This window comes from Emys orbicularis, chromosome 8 (assembly GCF_028017835.1).
Source record: "Emys orbicularis isolate rEmyOrb1 chromosome 8, rEmyOrb1.hap1, whole genome shotgun sequence".
Taxonomy (NCBI): Eukaryota; Metazoa; Chordata; order Testudines; family Emydidae; genus Emys; species Emys orbicularis.
The window spans coordinates 32,552,248-32,580,050 of NC_088690.1; the positions used below are offsets into that span (position 1 = coordinate 32,552,248).

Here is a 27,803-nt window from a genome sequence, read left to right on the forward strand (position 1 = left end):
TATGCAAGCCAGTAAAAGTTTTGGAAAAGTTTATTTGGGAATTACATAATTTCAATTGTTTTCCAAAATACATTTTACTAGATTCCCTACAAAAGAAATCTAAAGTATAATATGAAATTTAACTTGTTCCAACAGTCATTAAATATTTACTTCCACTAATATATACATACAAAATGCCACACAATTATTTTGTTTACCCTTGGAATGTGTGCTGTGTTCCAGCAGTTTGATTTTCATATCCTCCTTCAGTTCCACAATATGAAGGCTCAGTAGCAACACTTTATATATATACACATCCTTTATTATAGGCAAAAATCAAATGTTCTTTAGAAATTAAATGTAACCTTAGCAATTTTACAGCTGCGGTAGTTTGTCCACAGGGGTGTCAAATTTGAAGTCTGCTGGGAAGAGATCTGGAGCTCGTGGATAGATAAGTCTATAAGATTGTCGGATTGTAACATCAGCAACACCAGCAATATCTCCTATTTCTAGGGAAAGGAATAGAAGCAAATTAAGCATGGATTAACCATTTTCTCTTGCTTGGTTTACTCAAACACCATTTTGTTATCAAGTTCCTGAGTTCTGCATTTAATCAGAACCACAATTAGAGTTAAAAATACCAGAAGCACCTAGAGGTAAAGGTAAGGAAGAAAATACTTTTTGGGGGCTAAGATCTACAATGAATCTAAATGAAGAGATGGGAGAAATCACTCCCCAACAGAGGAAATTATAGAAGCAGCTAGTGTTAGGACAAGCAGAGGAAGTAAGGGAAGGAAACAGTTTGAGGTATGCAGGAACTAGTTCATGTATGGTAATTTTGAACTTGATCATGAAGTGAATGAAGGCCTGTGGAATTGTTTGAAGATCATGGAGTGCAGAGGAATGTCATTTCTACTTGTGTATGTGAAAGATAGGCAAGCTGCATTCTAGAGTCTGAAGACCACACAAGAGTTGTGAGAGACAAAGGCACAGCACAGAGCTGAAGTGTAGGCAGTGGTAGATACAGGAAATATTGCAGAGCTGATGAAAGATTTGTAGACATGAGGGGTGGGATGAATAGTTCTGGGGAAAGGACAAAGCCAAGGTTACAGCTGTTGGAGGCCAACAGAAGGTCAGAGAGAAAGACTGAGATTTCTTTACCCAAGAGAAGCTCTTGTCCACTAGGAACTAGCCTCAGACCAACTCCTCATTTCAATTTTAACTGTCAGTCCTTCATAGTTCTGAATTGGAAGATTCCACAACCCATTAGCACTCCCAACTCCAGTTTTATCAGGTTAATTGTAAATTGGGAATATTCATAAAATCAAAAACATTTCACAATCCCAAGGCAGCTGTCCTTTCTTACAACTTCACTGTTACCTGTGAACAGGGCACAGTGAACACCAAAGACCAGATTCTGGTTCCACTAAGGCTACTTTAGACTGCTTTGTGCAAAACCATTTTAGCCTAGAGCCATCCTCCCTTGCAGTTCTGAACACAGATGATTTGGGGTGGGAGGAAAATGGCATAGCCAAGATGCAATCTCCAGCCTATCCCAGCTGCCAGAGTGGTTTATAATTACAATAGGGATATAACCACCACCACGTTTACATTCTGAATATTTCAGAAAAGCAGGCTGTAAGTGTACAAATGCTTGGTTGGGCAAACAGTGGCTGTACACTCAAACTAGCATAATTTAAACAGTCCAGTTACTAAACCACACAAACTGGAAGTCAATTTGTGGAACACAGCTAAATGGTGCTTAACTTTTTTACATTTCAAGCATCATGAGAAAAATGCCAGTTGTTGTGGTCTCATTGTCCACCCATGAACTGGTGGCTTATGAAGCAGAATCAGTGAAACAGATTTTCTTTTTTGCCTTAAACTAAGTTTATCCATTATTTCAAACAGGAAATATGTAGGAAAGATGGATTGTGAAGATTTACCTTTCTGGGTCTTTTTCTCTGCTGAGGCTTGTGATGCCATATAAATAGCTGCAGCTGCTACAGAGATCGGACTCCTCCCAGGAACCAAGTCTAATTCCACAGCTTTACGCGCTATGTGTGTCGCTGCCATCTGTACTTGTTTAGGAAGACCCAGATTTGAACAAAATCTTGACATGAAATCACCAGTTGTGATCAAATCCACACTGGTTTCAAGAGCCTTCAAAATAAGCTTAAAACACCGACCTATTTCTTTTTTTGAAATCCTGGACACTGCACATATTTCTAAACAAAGAAAGAATTAAAATGTAGGCTTAGCTATGTCTGTTTTACAATTTAAGCAAGTAAATTTCTCCATATGTTGTATTTTTCAGCCCCTCTCTATAAAAGAATTGTCACAAAAGCAGGCCACCACCATAAACAGTTAAGAATAATTTTACAATGTGGTAGAAGTATTAATGTTAAATCAGGCAATTTTCAAATCATGCAAATCCACTGCTAACAGTTCTGCAAATGCCCATTGAGTTTGACTATCTTATGAGAGGAAAATGTGATGCACAAAAAATGTGTTCCACTCAATCATGTTGCTGTTGGTTCAAATTTAGATGGAACAATCCCTGCAATGCTCCGATCATCAGGCAACACCTTTTAGATACTACTATTGGTATTCAAATGTCATTCTGAATAATCTTAAATAGTAACTCAGGAATATCCTTAATACAATTAACTTCCAAGATAGCTAAGCCCAATAGTCCATTTGAAGTAATGGGCTGCATATAGGAAAATCCTAATTAGTAGTACTATTCAAGTAATTAAATTAGTCAAATCAAATGTAGCCTGTTGCTGAAATTAACATTCACTTTAGCCCCATTTCTGGATACTACCGACATACTGCTATAATACTAGCTAAACTTATCAAATAAAAATAAATATCTTTCATCTGTACAACTGAAAACTTACCTTTAAATGTTCTAGGAACACCTTCTTGTCTACAGGCTATATAGAGACAAGCAGAAGCAATGGCATCGTTACTTCTCCCCTTCAGGCTCTTCTGCTCATACACTTGCTTGAATAAATTATTTGTTCGATCCTTTAAAGCAAGAAGACTAAATTTAATTAACTCTAGGCCATTTAATTAGCAGCAATATCAAAAATTCATGTGCTCATTATATTATGCTAACTAAGTCAATGCCAGAACAATTTAAGGAAGGTAGACATGAACTTACAACTATATTTCTGGGAAGGTTGATTCTGTCTGCCATGTTAGTAATTTCTCTAAAAGCATTCATCATTGCTCGATCAGAGCTGCTCATAGTCCTGCGATTCTGGTACTTTGAATTTCCAAATTCATCGAAACTTGCTGCACCTGTGCCCTGAAAAAGTATAATTTTATTGTTAAAAAACTTGAATTTGATTCCATACTTAATATTTCAAGAAGTAATTTTCCAGGTTTATAAAATTCTATTTCAAGACTTTTAGTTGGAACAATTACATAAATACACAAGTGAAAATCTCAAAATCAAACAGCCTTCCAAACTGCGCGTGTAATATCTATACTACCGTGAATCTCAATTCCTAGGAAAATCAGAAGATTTGGGAGAAGGGTTAACAGGAGACCTTGCAAAAAAGTTTCAATCTAAAAGAAAATACGGATACATAACAGGTAATTTGTCCCTTTAAACAACCTTACTATTGAAGTTCGACATCCCCACTGGTTCATTGTAGACTAGCACAATTTGCTAGCGCTTCTGCTAATAAAGCATTAAACCTAGGCCTTTAAGCATGCCTAGATACCTTACACAAAACCTCCATTATACTATTGTGTACAATGAGCACAAGCCATATTGCTTAACTGGAACACTGGATGCACCCATTACAATTGCTAAAGCCCAAGGGCAGTGCTAAATCTCACATAACTAATGCTTGAGTGTCATTCGGTCTGTGCTGCAGCTCATTTTTGGCTGAATGGTAGACTGGAAAGATGAAGTTTTATGATTAGGACGGTGACAAGTTGTTCCAATGATGGCTCACACGAAAAGGTGGAAATACAAAGTCAAATGCTGAATCAATTCATAATGATTGATCCAAAACCAATTTGTGGTATGCTGCTTGCTTAGAACATGAAGTATTTTATGTTGTTGCCATATTCAGAAACCAAACATTTATGCTTGAAACAAACAAACAAAAAACACACACTAAGGATTCCAGCCCTCACTCCAAGAAAAATTGAGAAAAATTTAAGAAAAAATTACTCAACTTGGCAATGTCAATGCATACTCCCTGTATGCATTTCCGCCCCCAGGTCTCTACAATTTACATAAGCATAAGGTGCTTGCTATTGTGAAAAATCTTATCATTCCTGCCCAATACAGATGGTTTCAAAAGTTAAAGGACTTGAATGGAACACCAAATTGAAAACAGCACCTTTGTCAAACAATGCATGTCTGATTAACAACATGGCTGAAGATGCCCAAGAACAACTGCCTTCTAAAGGAAGGAAAAATGATTACATTGTAATTCGTCTTGAGTTAACCAATATCTCTAGTGCCACACAGCTTATGTCAGATGGCTCTCTTGGAAGCCCCTTGCTCTTTATTAGAGTTGTGCCTGGATGCATAACAGGAGAATACTTATTTGGAACATTTCAAGAAGCAGTCAGTTTTCCACCTTCGATGGGAGTGATATATTGCAATGTGCACAGATACTACAGAATGTCAGGGAAGAACAGTGATTTAGTTACACAAATCCAAAACATTGCACCTATTGCCTCTTCTTGCCTTCAAATGCCTGAAAACCAGCTGTTGTAGTAAACTTTATTGCAGGCCATTCAATTAATTTTTGATTCTATATGTCTGTGTGATGAGTCCCCTTCACTATTAACTCCTTTCACACTGAAATGAGATGGCTCCCAAAGTAAAGAACAATTCTTTAAATTATGGACAAATTCAGATTTTTCTGAATGATCAGCAAACTTCCCTTGCTAACACCTTCAAACAATTCATTGTGGGTAGCACACAACTTAACTTGCTCAGACATTTTTGGGTGCTTAGGCAGAACTCATCACTCCAGAGAGAATACAAGTGTTCTCTATCCACAACAAGGTAGAAATCATCATAAAAATAGAAATTTATCTTCATGTGCAAGAAGAAACTTGATTACCTCCTGGTTTCAGGCTTTTGGGGAACTTGAGAAACGGCTGCAACTCAAACATTGAGGAAACTTCAGACTCCGTGCACGATTATTTTCTATTATGAGCCACACAGGAGAAAGGGGTGGACCAACCACCCCTCATCCCAGGTGCTCTTGATTCTATAGCATTGATCTGACCATTGTAAGACACCTCTCCTGTGACAAGCGCCCATAATTAACTTTCTCTACTGGACTCAGATTTTGTAGTCTCTAAAGAAGGAATACCAAGCTTTAGTTACAGAAGTTCTTAGTTTTCACTGTATCATTGCAAGTTAGATTTCCTTTGGTAGTGATAATCACAATTGCCTGTCAATCAAATTAAACCTAGTATGGAACACCTTTCCTAAGAAGACAGGCTCACCTATCACATTGTTAAGTTTTATTTTTCAAAAAAACAATCTTGAACTGAAACTTTTTCATTGTTCTAGTTAGCTCATGAAATGTATTAAGTGTGCTGGAGGAAGATGGATCGCAAATTTTAGTTAGAAGGTCAACCAGCACTATCTATGTGGGAAACCTTTCACTGAATAAAATGGGATTTCACAGTGCAAAATGCACTTCAGGGCATGAAGTATGGAAGACTGTTTACAGTATGAAAACAAATAAACTTTTACATGGGTCACACTTCTCTCTCAAACTGGTACTAAATTTCCATCTGACTAGTTTTACAATCCTACACATGTACAATGCAGCAGGATAACGGTACATTAAGCCAGTCAGAAATAATGTACACTACAAATAAACACTTGAAACATTCAGGAACTAGGAAAGAATTCCAAATTTGTATTTTTAATACTGTTAGAACAGTTAGATATAACTGCATGTATGTCCATCAGGAATGCTCTTTCTTCTCATCTTGAATATTATATTTGATACAAAATTTCTCATGAAACAGCCTATTTTGAATACAGAATTTTAACTGATGCCTCAAAGTATTTTCAGGCTTTTCTGGTATATTCCAAATGTGAAAAATTCTGCAATTCCAAATCTACGTATGATTCCTTAGGGATAGAAAAATGACTGCTGTGTAACTGCATTTTCCTTAGCAGCAGCAATGGAAAAGCAATGCAAGTAGTCCCGCAATACTATCAATAAGCTTTACTTCTTATCTAGAAAGTTCGATTAGTCAAGTATTCCTTCTTACTACCCCCTCCCTACACACAGATGGGGAGACTGCCAAATCTGGACCATAAGTAGTTATTGTGAGGAATTCAGTTTATACCAAACATTTTATTTTTATGGCATTCAATTCTCTGCATAGGTTTCCTGTTGCCATATAAATATGTACTTAACATAAAATTTTATTTAACATGTTAAACATTTGTATTTTAAAATGTTACCTTGCCAATCATTGTAGTCAAATCGCCATCACTCAAGAGAGGATTCTGGGTGTCTCCAACTCGAGATGGGTCTTTTGTTGCTTTATCATTGCTGAAAGTTCTCCACTCTGACCCTACATCTATGACCCGGTCACCTGAATTCATAAAAAGTAATAATTTGCATTATTGTAACACAGTGCCTCAAAGTATTTTGCAAACATTAAGCCTCACTATGCAGACTGCAACCCTCTGAGGTATCTGCTATAACTAGGGATCATGTCATCCACCACTGGAACAGTCACTTCTGGGATAGTGTGCAGTAGCTATTTAACTCTGCAAAACACGAGAGGGGCAGGAAATAAAGTGCAACTGAAACTGCCGGAAGGATTTAAGTAGGGAGAATGTAATTACCTATGTAGGAATTTAACCAGGATACACAGGGTTAACTTTCCTACTCTTACAGACTGCCATGGGATCTTTAATGACCAAAAGGAATTAAGACCTTAGTTTCAAGGCAGCTGTACAGGAGCCTATTGCTCCCTGTGGGCTTTCTAAGGCATTGATTAAATACCAACTTGAAAGGAAGTGTGTCACCTAACTAGACCATCACCACCACTTCTTGCAGCATCAATTATGTTCCTTAGTATTCTCCCACCTAAATCCTGACCCAGTCTAACCCTGCTTAATCTAACATCTGGCAGCATCACAGGGTGTGTGTGTGTGTATGTGAATATTTATGTTATGTTATTTATGTGATTTAAGTTATCAGTGTTAATTCAGACTAAGAAGAAAGAGCTAAACCCATGTTCTGTGACTGGACTGTCTGCCTCAGATACACTTTTGGGTTTCTATACCCGCATCATGTTTAGGGAGCAAATGGTAATGGTCTGAGGAACATTGCGGTTGTCCCTTCCTGACAGCTTTTCCCACCCCTATTGCTCCACTCCATTGTCTGTCCCAATCTCCTTCTGGACTAATTATCACCAAGCCAGATTTGAAAACACCAGCATATAAGAAAAGGAGAAATTCATTAGATATAACCCAGTAAGACCTGGGAAGTAGCTCAGGTCTCTCTCTTTTTTTTTTAATTAGAAAAAAAAAACCTACAATGCAGTAACACTGATGCAAATAACTAAATCTGAGGAAAGATTCTAGAACAGTGTCCTTCCGGAGAATTTTAATGTCCAAGTCAAGGGAATGTCTGCAAAAATCTGAATAGAATCAAACTGTAGGAATGGAAGGGAACTCTACAGGTCATCTAGTTCAGTCCCCTGCACTGAGGCAGTGCTAAGTATTATCTAGAATATAAATTAGAGTGCATGATACATTTCCATTATGGAAATCTGATTAGTATAAACTGGAGTCTGATTTTTACTCCTGATGAACAGTGCTCAGACCCTCAAAAGCAGGCTTGTTAGCAAGACTAGCATAAGGAAATGTAATTGTGTCATTAGGTAAGGATTCAAATAGAATGGTGATAACCATAAGCAACTAATAGCAAGACAGACATTGGTACTCTGAGGTAGTAATAGTTTGCCAAGTTATAAAGCATAAACTTCCCTCAGAAAGACCTTTTGGAAGAAATGTGTGAAGAATAATGGATATAGGCCCAACTGCAAAAATTCATAGGAAAATTTTTTGTAAAGGGAACATTTTCTTCATGAAGACCATGAGGAGCATGTCTGAAGTTCATTAAGCTAATCAACTTGAGACAAAAACATCTTTAGATAATACTGAATAATTATATCTCCCTTACCAACATAGCATAAGCCTATTTAGCTGTTCAACCCAATAGGTAGCTGTCTGTCTTAACTATATTCATACCCATGCATCACACTTACAGGGTGGATAAAAATCAATGATTTTTTAAAAAAAAATTAAAAAATGGATTTATTTAAATCAGTTTTGATCAAATGCTTTGAGGAAAAAACCTATCATAGCTCAAAGATATCTCATCATGGAATAGGGATTATAAATTCTAATTTTATAGTATGAGAATATATTCATGTAATGTTTAAGAAAAGTTTTGTAAATGAGTTCCAATAGTTCATGGATTAGGGACCCAATCTTATGGGGTTCCAGGGGCTTCTGTATAGATTTAGGTTAATCTTTCTATCTACCCAATAGGACTAGTCTAGAAGATACCATCAGAGACGTTTAGTTTTGCAGTTCTCAAACTGTGGATTTGTGTCTCCAGAGAACATGCTTAACAGCAAAAATGTTTTTAAATAAATATATAGAGGGGTGAGAAATAACAGACCTCAACCCTATTGTCCTCTCTAAAAGTGCACAGTTTCAAAAAGCTCAATGAATAGAAGATTGTTGGGGGCAGAATAGATCTGGACAAGGAGAAGAAGTCTTGAGATAAATGTGAGAAGGCAGAAACAAAAGCAAAACTGTTTTGAGCAGCATATTTCAGAAATCTTGAGGTCTTTCTGAGTGTAGCCCTCTTTGATTTGAGATCTACCATACCATTCTCTCTCTAGAAGGGAAAACCTATAACAGCAGGCTGTAAAAGAGACCCAGTTGGGAATAAGAACCATTCAAGAAATATATGTTTGCTGATTATGTTTTAAAGAAATTCACACAACTGGATTCAGAGACTGTTGAAGTGATAATCTCACTTTTAACAGCAGTAGCTTCTTCAGCCGGTGTAGAAAGAATATTTTTCTTCCTTTGGACTAATTCATTCCAAATTGAGAAATTATTTGGGACCTGAAAAAGTAGAAAAGCTTGTTTTTCTTTTCCAGATTATGAACAAACAGGAAAATGAAGATGAAGACGACTGAGTTAGCTGCAGAAGCCAATATTTTAGTTTCTCACCTTGACCTGGCTGACAATTGATTGTTTTTTAAAAAATATTTTAGTTAAACAATTAACTATAAATTGCAAAATTAATCTGAAAAGTTTTCAAAATAAATCACTTTAAAAATGTATAGTGTATACCTTCTAAAAATGAAACCTACATCTGAGTTGTGAAGAATATGCATTAAAGTTATAACAATCTATTAGAATGCACTTTTATGAAGAAATCCATGATTAAATCGAGTCTTCCTGACTAGTGATTTAAATCAAATCCACCCTGGACGCTTAATTGCTTTGACACAAACCAAAGAATATAAAAATCATCAGCATGAACCAGAACTGCATTTAAAAGTATAGAGGTAGAAGCTTAAGAAAATATAGCATGTATGGTGCAAGGAAAGCAGATATCCATCCTTTCCACTACTCACATCTTCCCAACTCAAATTAGCAGACAGCATGCTCCTCTGGCTCCTGAACTCTGTAAATATTTAAGTAGTGCTCCTTCTATGGCCTAGTAATAACTTCACTTCAAGACAACCTCCCCAAATACTGTTTACTGCATCTAAAAAAAGCAAAATGTACTTAAAAGTATTGGCATGGTATAAATAGAACACTGAGTACAGGGCAATGATGTAATAATTTTCCACACAAATGGGAATGACCTAAATGACTCACTCAAAGATCTGCCTCTTGTGAGTTATGAGCCATTCCTGCGCTAATGAAAAAAGCATTATATCACTGCCTGCTTTCACAAAATATTACAAACAGAAGACCAACATTACTATGCCAATATAGTAAAAAAGGATTAACTAGAACAACCACTGAATATAAGGTGGTATATGTATTTAGATGCAGTATGCAAATATTTCTTACATTTTACATTAGCAAGAAAAAGATGTACTCTTACAAGTAGCCAATTACCAATTTAACCGCAACAAGTTGCTAAAAAATTATTTTTTTTAAAATGAACAAAGCCACTGTTTTAAAAATCTGATGAGATTGAGGCCCACAAAATTAAGTGTGACCGTTGAATAAATGATAAAAGCAGACAACTTCAAAGTTTTAATACAAGTTGTATATTTAAAAAAAAACAACCAGTGTAAAGCAAAAGAATTTAGAACAACTGAATTTTCCTGAGACATGCATCCAAATACTGAGCTGAAATTCCTAGGTCTAATCCTACCAAAAGGACTTCCTTGTTTGGAAGCATCTGTAAAATGGCACCTCATTACAAACACCAATGTTTTGGAAATAGTGAGTCAGCACTTTTGAAATCTTGAAATTTATTTTTAAGTTTCTGCATAGTGACGATTTAAATGGGTTATAACTATTTACTGCAACTGTCATAAGTAGTGGAAGAGTATGTACAATACAGGGGAGGGTATACATTTCCTTCTCTATTTCCAAGTCTCCCATTTTATGCAGAATCCCAAAACCGGTTAATACATACTTCTGTAATGCCAGCTGGAGGCAGTGATAGGCACTCTGAAGGGTTAAAATCCATTTAACTTTTGTCGGTAAGACAAGTAAATCTAAGTACTTTCTCCCCTTTTTGGAAATCCTCAGTAGATAGGGTCCGTTCTCAAGGAAAGCTATTACTAGACTAATTTAATGAAGTATCTTACGGGACAAATGAATACACTCTTTGCCTGAACATTTCTTTTTCTCCATTCTGTAAACAAGTCTTCTGGTATGCAGCTACATTTTAAAAATATTACCCAAACGTTGAAGTTCATTAGACAAACAAATTCAGACAGTGAACTCCACTTTGATTTTAGGTTACCCAATCTGAAAAGCTCATTTAGTAGAATTCAAAACGGAAAACAGACTAACATTTGCCCTTTTCCACAATTGACAAATGCAGTGGAGGAAATACTACAGGAATCCAGCAGTCTATTCAAGTCAGCATCTAAAATTAAATAACTTCACATTTCTTTCTTTTTAGGATTTGTTTAAAAAAATGTCTGTCAAATAAACAGTATGTACTGTAGTCTTACAAAAAACTGATAGTAAACGACTTCTCAATGAAGGAAATATTTTTGTAGCAACAAAACTTAGTGTTGAGAACATTTTATCTGCAATTATACACCTTAAAGGAATGCTGCCAACTATTTTATAGTAGATGTACACTCCCCATTTGTAATACCTTATCTGAAATGGTATGCATGGTTATTGATTTTGTTTTCCATTTGAAAAATGGGTTTTTAATCTTATTTGTAATACAAAGAAAGCATAGCTTAAACTGGAAATGCTTAAGCAAAATAAAGATCAACAGGATTAAAATTAGAACCTAAAGTAACAGATTCACAGTTTACTTGTCATACTGCACCTTGAAATAGTCTCTAAAGTTTCCCCTTGTGGAAATACTGCAATTTGTTTTTAGGTGCATTTTCACTCTTGATGTGCTTTAAGGGAAGCTATAAATTTGCATCCAAAAGAAAGTACACCTTATAGACTTCAGCACTTTAGTCTTAAATATGTGCAATTATCAGTAAAATTTGTATTTTACAAGAGCACTGTAAATACAGTACAGAACCATTTTAAAATTCAATTAAAGTTAATTTTGTTCCGATAGTTAATTAAGGAATGTGCTGCCATCTAGTGATGATTGAAATTATTGCTCTTTTTAAGAGCCATGATCTTGCAGCATCAAGCAAAAAACAGAATGAAAACCAACCAGTGACTTCTGGACACATCAATATATTCTGGCAATCTTTTCCACGATAGTACTCCTTTTGAGAAAATATGTTAAATGGCAGTCCCTCTTAACAGAGGCTCTACCTACAGGTAACTAACAATCCCGTATGAAAGATCTATTAGAAATTTCAAGTATGCAAAATGATTACCTCAAAAAAAATATATATGCAACTTTACACACTCAAACCTAAAATACTTTTAGACCAAATACAAGCATGTCATACGCATATGTAAGGTATCTACCTCTGTTTATGCTAGATTAGACAAGAATCCCACTTTGAAGAGTAAACATCACTACAACCAATCAAAAAGCTCAGATACAGGTAGAACTGGAGAGCTTGGGGTGGGGGAGGGTTCTGGTGGTTTAAGTCTAGTAAGACTGAAATAGTTCACTTGATATCTTAAATGGAAGAACACTCACTTTAATCTTAAGTGCCACCAGTTAAATTGACCATTCCTTACTGACCTGATAGGAACACATCTGTTGAAACAAGTCAGTAAGGTGTATTGGCTCACTATGAAACACTAACCTGATACTTGACTCCAAACAAGCTGTTTCAGAATGGAATGATTTAAATAAAAGCAATTTAAATCAGATTTTAATTTAAATCAAGTCAGAAATCTTGATTTAGATAGTTGATTTTAATCACATTTTGAATTTGTACTTTATTTTGTACTTTATTTTTCTAAAGGAAGGCTGATGTTTTAATGGTTACCAACCAATAAGGATGTTGGTCTGCAACTAAATATAGCTTTTACACTAAATTGGATACCTTTTGCTAACCAGGACAAGATGCTATATCTATATAGATACATTTAAGCAATTATGTAGCTTAGCTCTTTTTTTTTTTTTTAAACCACACAATTATGTCGGAAAACAGTGAGTGATGCATTTCTTATTTAATAGACTGTTCATTTTTATTTGAGATTTGTGTTAAGCTCTATTTGGTGGAAATTTGGAATTAATTAAAAGTGTGTAAAAACATTTAATTTTTTTTTATTAGTTAAGTAAAAACTATCTTTAGTTAGTAAATTCAACTGACTGGGCCTGGTCGCCTGTCTTTCATGATTTTAGAGCCAGCCGATCTCATTCTCTCACCTAGCTTTCAGTCATATTAGAAAAAGAAAAACAAGCTTTCCTGACTTTTCAACTCCCAATCGTTTTCTCAACTTTGAATGATCTAGTCATTAAACTGAATGAAATGAAGAAATATTCTCTCTGCATCTGCAGAAGAGGCTATTGCTGTCAATAGCTGGTAGCACTTTAAACTGGTCCCAGGTGCTTCACCAGTGACTTCCACCAGTTCAGTGGTTTGACTCTTAAAAACACTTTGGCAGCAAATATGTACTACTTAAAATTTAATTTAAATAAAAAAGTTAAGATTATAGTAAATTTAGGCTTCAACATAATTTGTCCTAATTTCAAATTTAATTTAAATAGATTTTTAAACACAAAATGTTTAGAGTTTTTTGATTTAAATAAAAACCCCATATTTGAAAACTACTGAATTTTATCTATCCTGAGATGTTTGAGTCATAAAAGCAAGTCAAGCTCTCAGACTCTTCATTTCCTTCAGGAGGGAGTATGTTGGAAAGGTGTCCTCATGCTTCGCTCTCAGGCAAAAGTCTTCAAAATAATAAACTGTATAGGGAAAGTTTTAATTAAAGAACAAGGTTATGGAGAGCCCTTTTCCCACTGCCAGTGGTCTATCCAGGGTTCAACTATACACCTTATTTCCCCCGTCTCACACAATGTCATTTTGAATCAAAACAATTGTTTGGCACTCATGTTCTGTACTTGTTCAGACTTTTTTTTTTTTTTTTTTAAGTTTAAGAAAAAAAATTGGTTTTCTTCAACTTAAAACAAACATTTTTGAAATGCCGACTGAAGTGCCTAACAAAAGGGCTTGCTATTCACACATCCTACACAAGTTAATGACCATATGTTCATGCAAAGGTTAACTTTGTTCAGTATGTTTAGAAGTATCCGCATTCTTCATAATTAATGTACAGTTCTATAACATGATGATGATATTAAGTTTCCAATGACACTTTTGACAAGGAACACTTCCTTTGTTAATGGCTTGGGCTAGAAAACTGAAAGAAAGCAGGGAAAAGCTTTGGTTAAAATTCTAAGAGTCAATAGCTGTTTATCACTAATGCTCGGTTCTCCATCACCAGTAAGTAAAATTTAACATTTGGCATTTCAAATTTTAGAGGTTTGCAGTTTTGACAAGGAAACCTTTAAAGTGGAACAGATTTTTCATATGGTATTTGTGACGGGTTGGATCACAGAAACCCCCTTGGGAGCTGCCACCCGATGTGCAAAGACTACCCCTGCTTCTGTTTTCCCTGCCAGCTCAGGACTCCAGCACCCTGTCTTGCTGAGCCAGACACTCCCATCTGCTTCAACACAGACCCAGGGTCTGAATCACTTGCCCCAAAGCTGCAAGTTTACCTGAAAACAGCTCACAGAAGTGTGCTTGTATTTAGCACTCAGATGCCCAACTCCCAATGGGGTCTAAACCCAGATAAATCCGTTTTACCCTGCATAAAGCTTATGCAGGGCAAACTCAAATTGTTCGCCCTCTATAACACTGATAGAGAGATATGCACAGTTGTTTGCTCCCCCAGGTATTATTACATACTCTGAGTAAATTATTAAATAAGTGATTTTATTAAATACAGACAGTAGGATTTAAGTGGTTCCAAGTAGTAACAGACAGAACAAAGTAAGTCACCAAGCAAAATAAAATAAAATGCGCAAATCTATGCCTAATCAAACTGAATACAGATAATCTGACCCTCAGAGATGCTTCGGTAAGTTTTTTCTCAGACTGGACACCTTCCAGGCCTGGGCACAATTCTTTCCCCTGGTACAGCTCTTGTTGCAGCTCAGGTGATAGCTAGGGGATTCTTCATGATGGCTCCTCTCCCTCCTTTGTTCTCTTCCACCCCTTTATATATCTTCTGCATAAGGTGGGAACCCTTTGTCCCTCTGGGTTTCCACCCCCCTCACTGGAAAAGCACCAGGTTAAAGATGGATTCCAGTTCAGGTGACATGATCACATGTCACTGCAAGACTTCATTACTCACTTGCCAGCACACACATATACAGGAAGACTCACAGGTAAACACAGCCATCTGCAGACAATGGGAGTCATCAAGATTCCAAACCATCCTTAATGGCCCACACTTTACATAATTACAATAGACCCTCAGAGTTATATTTTATATTTCTAGTTTTAGATACAAGAGTGGTACATTTATACAAACCAGATGATCACACTCAGTAGATTATAAGCTTTGTAATGATACCTTACAAGAGACCTTTTGCATGAAGCATATCCCAGTTACATTTTATTCACTTATTATCATGTTTTTATAAAACCATATAGACTGCACAACGTCACAGTATTATACACATACAATGAACAAACATTACAAGTGAAGTGCCTATAACTGCCCTCTACTAAATGAAAATCAGAGCTGCTCAAATGTTTCTCAGACACAGACTATACTAACAATAGCGAAAGGAATTTTCGCTCTCTCATATTATAGGAACCTTAATTCTTGAAATGAGGACTTGAGTTCTATCCGATTGTCATTGAAATTCTAAACAGTCTTGACGTGTAATATAGTGGTAACCATGAAGTCCTATGGTGCCACAGATTTATATTTCATGCAAAAGATGTGCTAATGTTAATCAAATCCAAGTTTTTAGAAGTATAGAAATTATAATCTAAATGAAGACAGGCCACTTACAGCTCATACTGTAGCAGAAACCCTAGACAAATGAAAATTACATGAAATAACACAGCCTAAGCTGACAGACAAGATATAGCTAATAAACATCTGTTCAATTTATATGGGCAGTTACCGACTTTGAAGCTTTGGATCCAGGTTAAGTGCCTCGGGATTTTTTGTTACTACCTGAAGAATAAGACTTTTCTCCTTTATCCAAAGAGGCTAACCAAGGAAATTATTTTGGTCTTCTGTCTTTTGGCACTATACATCCATTGAAGAAGCTAAAAAAAGGATAAGCTAGTGTGACAAGTTCAAGGAAAACATGAACATTAAGCATAAAGATGCTAGCTGAAGGGGCTAGAATACCAGGACTACATCTAATGAACCACTAGGCAAGTTTGAAATGGAAAGGTAATGTTTTAGGTCACCTTCCTTCACTGCTGATCTAGTGAAGGTGGAAAGCAAAGATGACTAATTTGAACTAGACACTGGTTCTCTCCTGTGTCCTAAAGAGACCCACAAGACTGACTGTATTGCATGCAGCTTGCTTACACTGAGTCTGAGCAGTAAAGCTTCTTTACAGAGAGCAGGCATGAGGAGCTTGTCAAATAAGGACCTCACTACAACCTACACACTTTCAGCACTGTTCTTGCATCACTTCTAATTTAATTCTATTCCAAGACTAGGAGGAACTTTATCTTATTGCATTTTTCTCATCTTTATGGCAAATTTAATGACACTGAAATACGAGAATCACAAATTTATCAAGGAATAGAAAAATAACCACTATTTTTAACTTACAATATCAGATAACAGGAATACTAGTTTCCTTAACATAGGGCTTAAAAGAACTCTAAAAGTTGCTACACTGCCACCTCCACCTAGTTAGAAAAATTAAACTGTTTGCCTTTCTGGCAACTGTCTTTGAGCCACCTGACTGCAGATGGAAAGATAAGACCCAGGGTATGTCTATATTGCAATTAAAAACCTGCAGCTGACATACCAGCTGACGCAGGCTAAGGGGCTGTTTAATTGTGGTATAGATGTTCAGGCTCAGGCTAGAGCCTGGGCTCTAGGACCCTGCACTATGGGATGATCCCCTACCTTGAGCCCAAACATCTCCAAAACAATTCAACATTCCTTTAGCCTGAGCCCCATGAGCCTGAGGCAGCTGGCACGGGCCAGCCACAAGTGTCTAATTGCAGTGTAGACATAACCCACAATCTCACTCTTCCTAGTCACCACAGACTTCTGATCAGAATATTAACAGCCCATATATTAAAACTGGGGTTCAGGTATGCTCAGCAGGTCCATGGTCCCTTTCACCCAATGCATTAAGAATGTGGCTGACTTCACATAGGCCTCTCCCGTCTAACTAGCTGCTAGGCTCCACCTTGTCTTTTATCCCAAAGACAGCTCTGTACTCTCTACTTCACTCCCACTCAGCAATTGTAGCCACACTCTGCACTTACTGGCAGGTCAATGCTGCTGAGCATGATGTTTTTCAGCACTATCCCAGCCTCCCTTATTGCCCTATGGTCAGTGTTTTAAACAAACTTGAAATTAACAGCCACTTTCTTCAGGAGATGATATCTCAACTCTGAGAGCTGCATTCATGAGCATCTACTGAACCAGCACACAAAGCACAACACATTATTGTACTGTACATCCTACAAAAAAGTGGCTTAGTTGAATTTTTGGCAATAGTAATGCAGATGAACTTCGTGAAACGCAGAAATTCCCCTAATAAAATTCTAACAGATCTGGGGCCTAACCTGATCATATCCCCATAGCATTTCAGGTATTGGTCAATCCAGATTGAGACTCTAGCATTAACACACAAATATTGGCCCATAATCACTCTTAATTGAGAGCTAGAGGGGCTGAACATTAGCCGCTGGGAGACAGGAAACAAGGTCAGCTGAGTAACAGTTCCGGAGCAGCAAGGAAAGGAAAGAGCAGTAGTGGGCCAAAGTAAAAGGAAGGGTAGTGAGGAGCTGAAGGCGAGTCCTTGCTTGAATAAATTAACATATAATACCACTTTCAAGCAGTTTAAGACCTTCATTCACTACAAATTACAGCTACAAAGTGAGTGAAAGCTGTTTTAACAATGCAGACCAACTTTTAGGACACAAAGTGACAACTACCTTGCAATGAAAATAGGACTGTAAGCAGACTGAATTTAATCAAACTGAATTTTACCAGGACACAGAGGGCAAAACCTCAGCTTTTACAAGTGGTTCAAAAAGAATCCTCAGCCTTAAAAGTAGTCAAGATCTGTTTAAAATCCCATTGAAAAGAGAGCATCTCCAACAGCAGTTTCCCATAGATAAAGCACTGTTTCAAGTAGTGACACAGAACAGTGCCAATCAAATCACTACCAACATTTCTTAATTACCTTCTATGAAAAAAGGGATATATGCATTTCCTGCAGTACTCAAAGGCAAAAATAATGGTGTGAAGAATAAGTGACATGTGCATTTCTCCAGCTTTCCCAACTCCCCCCATTCCTCCCTCCACCTTTCCCTTTTCTCCCTCTTTCCCTCTCAACCAGAGGCTATGGGGATATATAAACTATGTCACCTGAATTACAGTACTGATTTTCTGATTTTGTCCAAGTTGAACAACCAAAAAAAAAGAAAACCAAGAAAGTCAGACTTTTCAGGTTTTGGGAATCAATGTGTTACAGGTATTTTATTCCAGGCCAACTTCTGTTTTGTAATTAAACGAACAAACAAAAATACACCTTTTGACTAATACCTGACACTCGTAACAGCTAAAGTAGTGAGTTAAGAAAAATGGCAATTTGACATTCACTCAAAAAGGATTTCATTACCAATTTGGTTTTTATTGTATTGCCTGGTCTGTCATCTTTCCAAAAAGCAAATTATACACAAATGTATTTTATTATATACTTCACAAATGTAGTTGGGCACAAAGGCAAAAATCTGGTTCTATGCTGAAGTATAGAAATGGTGTTTTAAACTGAATTCATCACTCTCTTACAGGAGGCTTATTTACTTTACTGATCTACTACTCTAAAGAAATTCTTACCAATCCTCAGCCTGCGCTTTGCAATCACACACACACGCAGGTGCAATGGGCAACTGAAATTACCATTTCTGCTGTACAGGGCATAAGAAACCAACAAAGATTGCTCACCATTCAGCAGTGCTCTATATTAGTCTTAATCTACATTGGTTTGGTGTGGCTGAACTGTAAATCATGACTTTGTGGCTCCAATAGCAGGCCCAACTACGGCTTCTCATATAGAGGGAATGCATGTCTTGTGGAGGCTATTTCATCCTTAAGTCTACAGCAGTGCAGACAGAGCAGCTCTGTGGCCTGAATGGAAGATTTTGGCTCCACACTTTTAAAGGTTCCAGGCTCTGCATACTTATCAAGTACAGGAACCAAGATTTGAGTTTATTTATGGGTTTGCTATCCTGGTACTTCACTTAAATTCCTTTAGAGGCTAACAGAAGGGAAGTTATGATAAATGTTCACACTATTATTTCTCCAGTCTGGTGATCTCTCCAGTTTGTTTAGTTATCTTTTACTTTCATTTAATTAATACACTTAATTTTCCAAGCAAACTCATATAAACCCAAAGTAAAGACTTCAACACATGCAGGAAAACCGAACGGCTAAAAAGGGCAGTCCAAATAAGAAAAACTAAGTTCACTATTTTGCACAATAAATGTAAATGCTAGATCCTTTTAACACTGAATCCATATAAAAACCCCCACACCTCAATACTGTTGAAAGCTTAGAACTCTACCTGTGAAGAAAAAGGCATGTTTTCCCAATAACAGGAGCCCAGAGGATTTAAGTTCATTTTGTGCATGCCATAAGCCCTCTGAACCACTCCACAATATGACTCAACCAGCAGTCAAGCTTGTGTTAACACCGTGGTTCCCAACCAGGGGTCCGGGGCGCCCTGGGGGACCACGAGCAGGTTTCACAGGTCCGCCAAGCAGGACCAGTGTTAGACATCCTGGGGCCCAGGGCAGAAAGCTGGAGTCCCACTGCATGGGGCTGAAGCCTGGGGCCCTGAGCCCCACCACCTGGGGCTGAAGCAGAAGCCTGAGCTTAGCTTCACTGTGCTCCCTGTGGCATGGGGCCCTGGACAACTGCCCTGCTTACTATCCCTTAACACCGACCCAGGCTTTTATATGCAGAAAACCACTTATTGGGACACAGGTGGACCGTGGAGTTTTTAATAGCAGGTTTTTGAGGGTGTGGGGGGGGGAAGAGGGGGCCTCAAAGAAAAAGGTTGAGAACCCCTGTGTTAACATAGTATTTTGTTAAATCCCTGGCCACAAAAAATTCTTGTTGCTTTAGAACAGCAGTTCTCAAACTGTGGGTCATGACCTCCTTTGAAATGGTGTCACCAGAGCTGGCTTAGACTTGCAGGGGTCGGGGGCTGAAGTCTGAGCCCCACTACCCATGACCAAAGCCCGAGGGCTTCAGCCCTGAGCAGCAGGATTCAGGTTGCAGGCCCCCTTGAGCTTCAGATTTGGCCCGCCTACCCAGAGCAGTGGGGCTTGGGCTTTGGCCCCTCCACCTAGGGCAGTGGGGCTTGGGCAGGTTCAGGCTTCTGTTGTCAGAAAGGGGTCACGGTGCAATGAAGTTTGAGAGCCCCCTGCTTTAGAATTACAAAGAAATAATCAGAGCTGTTAATTTAAAATTAAAGCAGGCCAAACTGAATCCCAAAAGCAAACATCTCTAATGGGAAACGAGAGGGCAAATCCAAGAACGGGCTTTCAATATTTACTTCTGATAAATTTGAAACTTACAGTTGGTGCACTTATTTGTGAAACTATGTCAGCTGCACTCGTCCTTTTTCCTACAGGCAAACACAAGGTGGCTGACATCAACCTATAACTAAGGTTACACCACTAAGATAGTATTTTGTGACTTTGCTTAGAATAATCCAAGAAACAGCTTCAGCCTGGTTCATACATTATTCACCATTGCAAATAAATTCACACGGACTTGGAAATACTATTTATTAGGCTACAAACCAGAAGGCAAATGGCATATTTAAAAAAAGGAATATTAGGTGTTCAACATCAAGTTAGCTAAGAATTACATCCAAACCTTCAGAATTAACAATACTTCAACTAGACCCATTTAATTAAAATGACACTGTTTATTTGGGTTTGTAGGCATTAAAGACATTTTAAAAGGGTGTCTAGATCAGTTAATATACAGTGGACTTAAAACAGAATTTCCACAGTAATTTAATTGAGAATTAAAATCAGTTTGCTTTTCATTAGAAGAGTGTATAATAGGTCCTGTTTACCACACTTCCCTTAAAGCATTATTTCTGAGTTAGTTATAATTCTGGAAAGAGATTTTGGCACTTAATGAAGAGCTTTAACTCAATGTGTGACAGCAGTAAAAAAAGATAATGTTATGATGCTAAAAGAATGGGATAAGAATATAGAAAATTGAATGCCACTGTATAGGTCAGTTGCATGCCCTCTCTTGGAATAGTGTTCTTCTGGTCACTCTTTCTCAAGAAGGATATAGCTGAAATACAGGGGGTTCAGAGACAGGCTAAGAGTGATTAAAGGCATGGGAAAAAAATCATATGAAGAGATGGAAAAGAATGGTACTGTTTACCTTACGGAAGAGAAGTATAAGGGACATCATAAAAATGAATAGGGTAATGAATGATATAGAGAGATATACAGAACTTTCTATTCACACACAAATTCAGTGAAAGTGACTGATGACACATTTAAAACTGATAGAATATTAGGGTTAGAAGAGACCTCAGAAGGTCATCTAGTCCAATCCCTTGCTCAAAGCAGGACCAACACCAAGGCTGTGTCAAGTTGGGCCTTAAAAACCTCTAAGGATGGAGATTCCACCACCTCCCTAGGTAACCCACTCCAGTGCTTCACCACCCTCCTAGTGAAATCATGTTTCCTAATATCCAACCTAGACCTCTCCCCCACTGCAACTTGAGACCACTGATTCTTGTTCTGTCATCTGCCACCACTAAGAGCGTAGCTCCATCCTCTTTGGAACCCCCCCTTCAGGTAATTGAAGGCTATCGAATCCCCCCCTCACTCTTCTCTTCTGCAGACTAAATAACCCCAGTTCCCTCAGCCTCTCCTCATAAGTCATGTGCCCCAGCCCCCTAATCATTTTCGTTGCCCTCCGCTGGACTCTGTCCAATTTGTCCACATCCCTTCTGTAGTGAAGAGACCAAAACTGGAAGCAATACTCCAGGTGTAGCCTCACCAGTGCCGAATAGAGGGGAATAATCACTTCCCTCGATCTGCTGGCAATGCGCCTATTAATACAGGCCAATATGCCATTGGCCTTCTTGGCAACAAGGGCACACTGATGACTCTCATCCAGCTTCTCGTCCACTGTAATCCCCCGGTCCTTCTCTGCAGAACTGCTGCTTAGCCAGTTGGTCCCCAGCCTGTAGCGGTGCATGGGATTCTTCCTTCCTAAGTGCAGAACTCTGCACTTGTCCTTGTTGAACCTCATCAGATTTCTTTTGGCCCAATCCTCTAATTTGTCTAGGTCACTCTGGATCCTATCCCTACCCTCCATCATATCTACCTCTCCCCCTAGTTTAGGGTCATCTACGAACTTGCTGAAGGTGCAATTAATCCCATCATCCAGATCTTTATTAATGATGTTGAACAAAACCAGCCCCAGGACCGACCCCTGGGGCACTCCGCTTGATACTGGCTGCTAATTAGACATCGAGCTGTTGATCACTACCCATTGATCCCGACAATCTAACCAGCTTTCTATGCACCTTATAGTCCATTCATCCAATCCACACTTCTTTAACTTGCTGGCAAGAATACTGTGGGAGACCGTATCAAAAGCTTTGCTAAAGTCAAGGTATATCACTTCCACCGCTTTCCCCATATCCACAGAGCCAGTTATCTCATCATAGAAGGCAATCGGGTTGGTCAGGCATGACTTGCCCTTGGTGAATCCATGTTGACTGTTCCTAATCACCTTCCTCTCCAAGTCCTTCAAAATGGATTCCTTGAGGATCTGGCACCATGATTTTGCCAGGGACTGAAGTGAGGTTGACTGTTCTGTAGTTCCCCGGGTTCTCTTTCTTCTCTTTTTTAAATATGGGCACTGTATTTGCCTTTTTCCAATTGTCAGGGACATCCCCCAATAAACACATACTTTTTCCATACATCATAAAATATTAGCCTGTGGAAATTACTGTCACAAAATACCACTGAGGCAAAGCACTTCACAGGATTAAAAAGGAGTGGGCATTTGTTTGGATAAGAATAACCAAAGTTAGAACACGGAGGATTTAAAAGTTTACTAAGTTTTGGAAGGGATATAAAGCCTCTTTCAGGGCAGAAGCCAACCTAAATGGGGATCAGCAAGAAACTTCTTACGAGCAGGTTATTCCGTAACTACCTTCAGGGTTTCTTGCCCTTTCCTTTGAAAAAAAGTGGTACTGGTCACTACCGGAGACATGAGACTGAACTAGATGACACGCTGGTCTGATTCAACATAGCAATTACTGCATTCCTTTGTACCAACATTTTCAAAGTATTTTGAAAACAATACATTAATCAAATCCCTTTTGTTAGATCTTCTAACTAGCTGGTAATCGCATTTGAAATCCGAGTTTCCATGCTTAATTTTATATCATGTTTAAATAAGTATCCCAATTTACATGTGTCACCATTGTAACGGCCATGAATTGTAATACAGTAAAATCTTGACATTTGTCCATGTTATATGAAGCATCCCAGCTTTAAATGAAACAGATGCCTCTAACACTGCAAAGATCAACCCTTTTCCAATATATATATTTGAGACATCTCATGTTTCTCACAAAATTGAGTTATTTAAAATGGCTATTTTTAGTCCAAGAACCCCATTTTCCCCCTGAATTTGGAAAGTCGGTGGTTTAAAGGCTATCAGCTTGACTTCCATCAAGCAGCAGTGGTCGATTATATTCTCCATAATGTGGGTATCTGCTACATAACTATGGAACTTTATACTGCTCATTTGTTTAAAAGTGCCAGCCATTACCAGAACACTGCCTCTTCAAAATGGTAGATTCTTTTTAGAAAAGGAAAAATATCTATTCGGTGCTAATTTCTCACACACCAACCATGAGAAAAAACAAATTACTTCTTCAGATAGTTGATCTCCATTTTGAGAGTGAGTCACAACAACTTGAATAACTACTTACCCACTACTAGTCCACATTCAGGACAGATCATGTCTCCAGCTCTGTAATCTTCCACTAAAATGGAATCTGGATGGTTTGGACATGTCACTCTGGGAAGCACATCCAAACTAAAAGAAAAAGATTGAACACAGCATTCAAAATATTTCAAACAAAGTTTATTTCCAGAAAAAGATTTCAAGTTAGAGGAAAGCAATTTAAACTACAATATGGAAGAAAACTTCAAGCCACATGCCCTTAATGCTATTTTTAACATACAGCACAAATGAGCTGAGTAATTTAGGGCAGAGAACAACAATTTGGTAACCTAGGATTTATGGAAATTAGAACTCTGAAACATCTTGCCATCTAAAATCCAAAAGGCTACCTCCTTTGAATAAAGTGCTCTAATTTAAAAAAAAAAAAAAAAAAAGTTAAATTACTAGTCTACTGGAAAATCCATTCCTGCTAAATAAATGCCTACCAGAAGTTAGTGGTGACCATGTCATTCTAAATATTCACTCCTGCATTTGGCTAGACATTTTTTTTAATCCAATTAGGCTATTCCTTTAGTGAGCAGTGCATTCTTTACTGTTTTAGAAAACAACTCTCATCAACTTGATCAATAAATTTAAAAAAAAAGTTTTAACCAGATTAAAATATAAAGTAATTAAAATTAAAGCATAACTTGCTAGTTGGGAAATCTTTACATTAAATAATTTTAGTAAGATAATAAAGCAGCAGCGATTCACAGAAGCACATACTAAAGAAGCAAGAACTAAAATAAGTAAATTTTATTGAAGACATGAGCGTTGGCCTGCTAAACCCAGAGTTGTGAGTTCAATCCTTGAGGGGGCCATTTGCGGATTTAGTTGGGGATTGATCCTGCTTTGAGCAGGGGGTTGGACTAGATGATCTCCTGAGGTCCCTTCCAACCCTAATAATCTATGATTCTATGATTCTATGAACAGATTCCAGCTGCATCACATTTTTAATACAAAACAAAAAACGAGCTATGAAGAAAGTTTCAGAGAACTCACAAAAGGGGTGCTGGTCCGTAAGCAACAGCTCTCTGCCATGTGGAGCATTTAAATAGGCATCCCATATTCACAAGGCTGACTGCATATTAAATAAAAAGTAAACTGAATCCAGATCCACAAAGCAGAACAGCGGTCTCTGACAATATCTTTTATCAGCAGCATGTCAGTGTAAAATCTGCCCATTTCACTGGACATATACATTATTCCCCCTGAAGTTTATACATCCTGTACACTGCAATATTTCAATAAAATTCATGGCCATTTATTAAAGCATGGCATTTATTTCACTGCTGCTAGAAGTTGTGATAACACTGGAAAATGTTCACTAAATTTAGAGCAGATACAGAAGGGGAAGTAGATTCACTCTGCTGTCCCATCACAGTACCTAATTTGAAAGAACACTGTTCACCCATAAAGGATAGTTCAGGCACTGGGTCCATTCAATCACTAACGTCTGCTGATAAATGTCAAAAAGGGAAAATTGGGACAGGAACCCAAAAAGAGTAATTAGATATAGTTTTCAGTGCTGCTAATCTGGGCCAAAACAGGGGCCTACCTATACCACATGATCATGACAAGGAAAATTGGGGATGATGGAATGTTACCTAACAACGAATTTTATGGGGTGTGGAATGGAAGAGCTTTTAACGTAAGAACAGCCATACTGGGTCAGACTAATGGTCCATTTAGCCCAGTATCCGGTCTTCAAGACAGTGGATAGATACTTCAGAGGGAATGAACAGAAGAGGAAAATTAGCAAGTGATCCATCCTGTTGTCCAGGCCCAGCTTCTGGCAGTTGGAGATTCAGGGATAGCCAGAGCATGGGGTACATCCCTGACCTTCTTGCCTAATAGCCATTAATGGATCTATCCTCCATTAAGTTATTCTGAATTATTCTAATTCTTTTTTTAACTCCGTTATACTTTTGGCCTTCACAATATCCCCTGGCAATGAGTTCCCCTAGGCACTGTGTGAAGAAATACTCTTTTTTTCCCCAAAAAACAAGAAAGGAAACTGAAGGGGGCTGTAAACATCTTTCTATAGTAAGCCCTGAAAAGTCTGAAAGGGGCTTTTTACTGGGAAAATTCAGAAGAAACAGAATAAGCATCCAGACATACTGTAGCAACTCTTCCATTTACATTAAAATACAAGATGTGTAAAGGCCTGATTTAACCTGCACAAGAGTTTTATACAGCAACAAAGGGGTAACAGACTATCCAGTTTCTAGCAGGCCTTGGTTTCGGACCAGAACGCATCTTTATTCAAATCATCAAGGATGTAAATTAAACTTTTTAAAAAGCACTATAAAGCAGAGGTTTTCAAAATGGGGTAGGTGCACCCAAAGGAACAGGTGGGAGTGGGGAGGGCAGAGCAGCAGGGCTCAGGAAGGGAGCACCACCTCCACCCTTGACTCATCTTTGCAGGCTACCCAACCTGCAGGTCAGTGCCAACACCACTACGCCCAGCAGAGACCCTCACATACACCTTCCTCTCCTCTGAAAACCTGAAGGGGAGGGGCAGATTGGGCTTTGATTTTTGCCCCCAGCAGGGTTCAGGATTTGGCCCTCCCACCTGGGGTTGCGGAACACAGCAGGCTCAGTCAGTACCCACTCCTGTGGTCATATAGTAATTTTTGTTGTCAGAAGGTGGCCACGGTGCAATGAAGCTTGAGAACCCCGTGCTGGAGATCGCAGACTTCCTATTTCAATATTTACGAGTTGTCAGCAGCAGCAGATCCCGTCACTAGCCTACATGTCACCCCATTACTTACGGACTCCGGGCTTTACAAAAACGTTTGAAACTAGAGTTCAGGCAGAACCAGTCACCCTGGCCAAGCTGCAAATCACTCACAGGTGACCGGAGACCAGATCATGAGCCTTTCTGGACAAACTCATCGCTGCCACAAGAAGTCAGGGAAAGAGGGGGGAATGGGGGGGGGGAGAGAAAGAGAGAAGCAGAAACCAGATATGGAAGGACCGCCGGGAATGGGCCAGGGAACGGAGATGGGGCACCAAAGCGAGAGGAAAATCTCCCCCCGCCCCCGGGAGGAAGAGGGTGGTTGGCGGAGGCCGAGCCCCTCTTCCCCCCGCAGGGACAGGGAGGGGAAAAGGGGGCCGGGTGGGGGAGAAGCGAAGGGGTCCGAGGCGGGGGAAGGGAGCCGGACTGACGAGCAGGAACTAAGCCCCGAGACAGCAGGTGGGGACGGGGGGACCCATCAGCGTTGCTGTCCCAGGAGCTGAACGTGGGGGAAGACGCGGCCATTTTCTCTCCCCGGCAGATAGTCCGGAATCGCCGCACACGCCCGCTCCCGGGCTCCAGTCAGACACTCTATTACCACCCACCACCACCACCACCATTACTACTACGACCACGACGCCGCTCGCTCCACTCACCGGCTGGTAGACGCCATGTTCCTTCCTTCCTTCCTCGTCCCAGGGTGTGCTGTCTCTGCACAGGGCCGGGTCAGGAGCAGCACGCAGCGCACTCCCTTATATATCCTCCGCCACTGGGGGCGGGGCTCTGCCAGGCCATCAGTACGGGCCGCGCGAAGGGACAAAACGAAAGGGTTCGCGTTCAGCTGCTTCAACTTGAGCCCCTGGAGGCGGTGCCCGCCTGTGGGGCAATGACTAGGGACGGGGCGCCGGCTGGTGTCACGCGCTCTCCCTCAGCCCGGCTCTGGGTCTGATGCTCACTTTGTCCCGCCTCTGGAGGCTGTTGTTGGACTGTCGTGTGGAAATACAGCTGCGGGGCTAACGGCTTAAGTGCCTGCCTCATGGTTTTTATTTGATTGACATGTTGTTGCAGTAATTGTAACCGGTACTAACCTAAAAGGAGTAGAGCGGGCTGGGGGATTGGGGTCTGACCTTCTGGAATCCCCAGCACCAGGCAGATCGC

At 39.0% G+C, this 27,803-nt stretch overlaps 1 protein-coding gene across 1 annotated transcript; it reads right to left on the reverse strand.

Moving 5' to 3' along the window:
- Positions 1–12: 12 nt before the first annotated feature.
- Positions 13–27,385, reverse strand: GTF2B (general transcription factor IIB). The gene is made up of 7 exons (XM_065409336.1): positions 27,302–27,385; positions 23,892–23,998; positions 6,452–6,585; positions 3,149–3,295; positions 2,883–3,012; positions 1,926–2,207; positions 13–488 (listed from the first exon to the last, which is right to left on the reverse strand). Exons 1-7 carry the CDS (start codon positions 27,316–27,318, stop codon positions 355–357), a joined length of 951 nt encoding a protein of 316 aa, XP_065265408.1. The 5' UTR covers positions 27,319–27,385; the 3' UTR covers positions 13–354.
- Between the last annotated feature and the right edge of the window lie 418 nt (positions 27,386–27,803).

What these genes read in the sequence shown, in the direction of transcription:
- GTF2B (XM_065409336.1), bottom strand. An exon ending in ACCTTCCCAGAAATATAGTT is followed by an intron (nt 3,013 to 3,148) that starts GTAAGTTCATGT and finishes CTTGCTTTAAAG; the next exon opens with GATCGAACAAATAATTTATT. An exon ending in AGAGAAAAAGACCCAGAAAG is followed by an intron (nt 489 to 1,925) that starts GTAAATCTTCAC and finishes TCCTTTCCCTAG; the next exon opens with AAATAGGAGATATTGCTGGT.